The sequence below is a fragment of the Ylistrum balloti genome, unplaced genomic scaffold (assembly GCF_031769215.1).
Source record: "Ylistrum balloti isolate Yb309-2 unplaced genomic scaffold, AGI_CSIRO_Ybal_v1 Utg371388, whole genome shotgun sequence".
In the NCBI taxonomy this organism is placed as follows: Eukaryota; Metazoa; Mollusca; class Bivalvia; order Pectinida; family Pectinidae; genus Ylistrum; species Ylistrum balloti.
The window spans coordinates 2,798-8,736 of record NW_026782731.1 but is presented as its reverse complement, the minus strand read 5'-3'; the positions used below and the strand labels follow the sequence as shown (position 1 = coordinate 8,736).

At 34.4% G+C, this 5,939-nt stretch overlaps 1 protein-coding gene across 1 annotated transcript; it reads right to left on the bottom strand.

Moving 5' to 3' along the window:
* Positions 1-753: 753 nt before the first annotated feature.
* LOC132562283 (acireductone dioxygenase-like) lies at positions 754-5,210 on the bottom strand (the record flags this gene model as incomplete). The annotated part of the gene is given in 2 exon segments (XM_060227024.1): positions 754-5,049; positions 5,085-5,210. Coding segments are annotated over 2 exon segments (255 nt in total), but the record flags the coding sequence as incomplete, so codon positions are not given.
* Between the last annotated feature and the right edge of the window lie 729 nt (positions 5,211-5,939).

Sequence of the window (5,939 nt, the reverse complement as noted above, 5' to 3'; positions counted from 1 at the left end):
GCACACAAACAAGTAAGGAAAACAATTCTAACAAGAGGCCCAAGGGCTATTACGGTCACTGGAGGTCTCCAGATCTTTGGACGGTTTTAGAATCAATCAGTCCCAGTATTGGGGCAGACAGAACAGAACTGATATATGCATACTTACATACCGTAGTTTTTATTGTTTCGAAGTTTGAAGGCTTAATTTTCAATTAAACAGAACCGATAACACTATCTTTTGTTGTAGTTTAGCATCTTTTACTTCTGTGACCTTTAAATTATGACAAGGTCATTCATCCTAGCATGCTACTGGCCAAATATCATGACCCAGGATGATTTGCTTATTGAGAAGAAATTGTTAAAAGATTTTAACACTTTTGACCCCTGTGACCTTTTAAGAAAGTCAAGGTAATTCATTTGAACAAGATTGGCAGCCATTATTCCAGCATGCTACAGACCAAATATCATAAACTTGGACCATTTGCTTATTGAGGAGTCATTTAAAGATCTTAACATATTTGACCCCTGTAACCTTGAAAGTAGGTCAAGGTCAATTAATTGAATAGACTTGGTAGCCCTCATGCAAGCATGCTACTGATCCAATATCATGACCCTGGGTTTTTGGTTATTTAGAGGAAGTCGTGAAATGTAAATTGTTTATGCCAGACGACAGATCACAATAGGTCATTTGAGACTTCTTCTCAGGTAACCTTAAAAGAGAGAGAATGAGAACAAAAACAAACAAACAAAACAAAATAAAAAAAACAGTTACTTATTGATGAGTACATATTTTATTTGTCTTCAATACAATATAAAATGAATATGAAGCAAGACTGAACAAATCACTGGTACTTTCTATAAACCAGTCAAGTCTGGGCCAAAGTCTGTAAAATTAGGGAAATAAGGCTTCAGTTAAGATGAGTGCACCTAAAGTCAAGCGTCAAGTAAATGAAGGAGTTACTGAAGTCAGATGTCAGTAAATATATGAGTTGATAAAGTCAGATGTCAGTAAATATAGGAGTTGATAAAGTCAGATGTCAGTAAATATAGGAGTAGATACAGTCAGTTGTCAGTAAATATAGGAGTTACTGAAGTCAGATGTCAGTAAATATAGGAGTTGATAAAGTCAGATGTCAGTAAATATAGGAGTTGATAAAGTCAGATGTCAGTAAATATAGGAGTTGATAAAGTCAGATGTCAGTAAATATAGGAGTTGCTAAAGTCAGATGTCAGTAAATATAGGAGTTGATAAAGTCAGATGTCAGTAAATATAGGAGTTGATAGTTTGGTGACAGTGAAGATGGATGTTGCTAAAGTTTGGTGACAGTGAAGATGGATGTTGCTAACGTTTGGTAACAGTGAAGATGGGTGTTGCTTAAGTGGAGATGGATGTTGCTGAAGTTTGGCGACAGTCAAGATGGGTGTTGCTAAAGTCAGGATTTACAGTAGAAATTTAACAACCTGTATAATTATCAAACATGCATAAAATTAACATGAAAGCAATTCTTTAATACAATTATATTAAAACCCGTATTATCAAGAGTATAAATTCAGAACCTAAATTACAGCTATTGCATTTAAAAATAAAAAACAAGATGTGTTTATAAAACACTATGCCCTCAGTTACAAGATTCTGAAGTGGGACATAAAAACTCTTCTGTGTAAGGCATTTGCTAATTTCATGCACACTTTGTGAAACACTTACGTCTTCGTTGTGGAAATGTTTTTTACTGTCAAATGTAGGTCAAATGCCAGGGTCAAGGTCATATGGTAAAAAATTCTGGTACCACCTGAAATGTCTTTCCACAAGGAACACACATGCCAAATATAAAAATCATACCTCTCATGATGCAATAGTTATGGCCAATGTTAATTTTTTTTACAAATGTAGGTCACAGGTCACAGTAAAGGTCACATGTTGAAAAAGTTTGATACCAGTGGAAAGGTCTTGTCACAAGGAACCCACATGCCAAATATGAAAGCCCTATCTCATCCAGTTCAATGGTTGTGGGCAACGTTAAAGTTTACAATGGACAACCAGACAGCATAAAAAAAATATGCTCCCAATCATTCGATGCATATAAAAAAAAGCATTTTGTTTGATTGCCTCTAAAATATTACCAAAGTACATGCCATTTCTAAATATGACTTTACCATAACAAAGAAAACAATGGTCCGACAGACTCGGTTAATATTAAAACAGGTACATGTATGACGATATATCTTTTCATTTGTACACACACCATATATCATATTCAAGTACAATGAAGACAGGTAATACAAATTTGAAAGCCTCCGATCAATATCAATTACTGTATATAATACATTGTCTTAATTTTTCTTATATATGGACATTGTAACACAATTGTCAAAAGGAAGATAATTTTTGACTTGTGCCCTATCTGGACAAAGATTTCACTATCTATGTTACCTAATCCCCTAACCAAGACCTTCTACAACTGCCTAACCATAACACTACCATGACAACCCAATCCAAAAAGCAATGGGTTACAACTTCTGTTTTTCTATGAGTCTGGGATAAAATCTGTTTTTGAGAGTAGGGCATACCTATGATTTTGGTAGGTACTAATAACTCTGTTTAATATGACGATTAACTTAAACTTGAGTAAAATAAAACATTTCAAAATGTTTTTGCGGATGTGAATTTGGGTGAACATTCAAGGTAATTCTTGATTTCTTACATGTTTGATCAGTTTGTATGAATCCTCTTTATAAAGTTTGAATCTTCAAATTATAAAAATATCTGATCGTGAATTTCAATATTTTTAACATTTTTTTTTTTAAAAGCATTCAATTTTGAGAGGACTGAGCAAATTCATGTACGTTCTTCACATCCACAAAATATGGAATTCTAGTGTGATAACTATTGCTAGTTTATTATCATACAAGTGTATAACATAAATACAAGATGCAGTGCGATATACACTGAATATATAGTGTAATATAAACAATGTAAAATGATACAATACGCCAGAGTAAAAGTATTTAAAAAATCTCATTGTAAACAATAATACCCTTCCAGCAGTGTCAGGTTCAAATCCATTTCCAAACAATGTGGCACAACCAAGGGTTTGAACCTACCCTTCAAAGACCTTGTAATATATACATCTACACTAGACTGGATTGCCTACTTTAGTGCAATGGTTTTCCGTTTAACTGCACTCCTAGAAAATTCTGTCCAGGGCCCTAGACTGGATTATTTGTAAATATTGTATTTTATCTTCTTGACCATATGTAAGATGAGCATATTGCTCAATATGTTATCAAAAATAAAGAAAGCCAATTATAATTATTATTATTAAGTTGTATTAATACAATTTTTTTTCCTTTAGACTGCATTCAATGAAATTATTGTATTGCAACTGTTTTATTTTCGAAGCAAAGTCTGGAGAAGAGTAGTAAAAACAAGCCATCCAGTCTATTCAGGATAACCATCTTTCACAAATTTGTCATCAAAACAATGCTGATTGGTCAAATCAGCAAAGAAATCTCTGTGTGGGTCGGAGCTTCAGAAATCCTACCTGTTAACTATGGGAATGTTTGTGAGAAAAAGAGATGGGAGTATTTGCACTGGCAATAATTTGAAAATGTTTTATTCCAAATTTAACAACAACTTGATTAAGTACCATTTCATTTAACAGCCCTAATTCTGATCACTATGTGTTGTTCATTAAACGTAAGAATATACCTGTAATGCTGTAGTGTACAAACACAACTTGACAAGATGGTACCAATTGTGAAATATGGAAATTTGATTTTTTTTGTCTGAAAATTTCCAGTCACCATCACAGAATGAATTCTGCAATGATGAACAAACGATTCAGCTGTTAAAAATGGCAGAATCACCCTGAACCTGTTATTTTGTTTTCAAAATTAACTCAAAACAGAGAGTAGAGAAATTATAGTTGACAATCCAGTCTATACCTCCAACAGCTCTTATCAGCTGACAACAATTTAAAAGGCCTTGTAATAAAACTGTTTCTTAACACTTCTGTATGGAATCTGTGACAAGGTCAGATCACACACTTTTCAAAAATATCTGCTGAGCAGCTGTACTGTTGTATGATACCTGGATACACATTTACCTATAAACCAACATCAGTCTTTGTAATAATTATTACAAGAAACTCATAAAGAAGAGGCCCATAAGGCCAGCATTGCTAACCTGGTTAAATTTGCTAAAATTACTTTATCTGCATTATTGGAAAAGTTATATAGATAATTCCCCGATTGGGCCCTGCCCCTCCCACCCCAGACAGCTGAGACCCACTGATTATCCAAAGTTGAATCTGTTTCATCCAAGGATGCTGCACACAAAATTTGAACATAATCTAATTATTCCTACTGAAGAAGGATTTTAAAGAATTTGCTAAATTTCCCCTTTTCAACCCCTCCATTCAGGGCCCAGCAGAGCTCAAATTGATTATATAAAACGGAGACCCCTTTTCCCAAGGATGCTTCTGACCACCTCAGATCAAAATCCACTCAGTTGTTCATGATTAGTAGTAATATTTAGTAAAAGTTGACCAACGCAAGACAGATGCCACGGTGTCTCATCAGCTTACTTGAAACTTTGTGCCAGGTTTGCCACAAGGAATATTTGTCCATAAAAATTCACCATAACCATTAATGAATGTTTATATATTTTCCCCAAAAAAGCAAACTATTCAAAACCAACATAACCAGGACTTTTGTAGGCTCCTCATAAGGCTGAACATAGTTAACTCTAATGTATAAGGCACATTATCATATCATTTTTCACAAAAAGTTCTCTGCTAGAATTATCAAGCATGACAGTTCACAACAGTTTGTGATTAATTACAAAGCTTTTAACAATATATGTTACATCTTCTGGTAATTAATAGATACATTTGGAGCATTATAATTCCTATCTGTGGCATACGTAGCTCAACACCATTTAGGCAGCAGTGATGTATTTTCTGACATAATCCTTCCTTACGAGCATGTCTTCCTGTGGGCGGTTATGAGGGGTCCACACTGGTTCTCTGCTCATTTAAAGCAGGAGACTTAAGAAAAAATCATAGTTAAGGGTAAAATATGAGGTGTCCCCCTTCCACTGACTTTTTCATCCAGGGTGAAGCGATGGTATATTCCAGCAGGCAAAACAATAAGGTCTCCAGCAACCAAGAATATACGAATCCACCTATCTCCCCTGTCTCGGACATCAAAATATCCACTTCCTTCCAATATTAATCATAACACAATTGACAACCAATATTTTCCTGTATTACACCACTTGACAACCAATATTTCTCTATTACACCACTTGACAACCAATATTTCCTGTATTACACCACTTGACACATATATACAATATTTCCTGTATTAATATTTCCCCTGTATTACACCACTTGACAACCAATATTTTCCTGTATTACACCACTTGACAACCAATATTTTCCTGTATTACACCACTTGACAACCAATATTTTCCTGTATTACACCACTTGACAACCAATATTTCTCTGTATTACACCACTTGACAACCAATATTTTCCTGTATTACACCACTTGACAACCAATATTTCCCTGTATTACACCACTTGACAACCAATATTTTCCTGTATTACACCATTTGACCAATATTTTCCTGTATTACACCACTTGACAACCAATATTTCTCTGTATTACACCACTTGACAACCAATATTTTCCTGTATTACACCACTTGACAACCAATGTTTTCCTGTATTACACCACTTGACAACCAATATTTCCCTGTATTACACCACTTGACAACCAATATTTCCCTGTATTACACCACTTGACCTATATTTTCCTGTATTACACCACTTGACAACCAATATTTTCCTGTATTACACCACTTGACAACCAATATTTCTCTGTATTACACCACTTGACAACCAATATTTTCCTGTATTACACCACTTGACAACCAATGTTTTCCTGTATTAC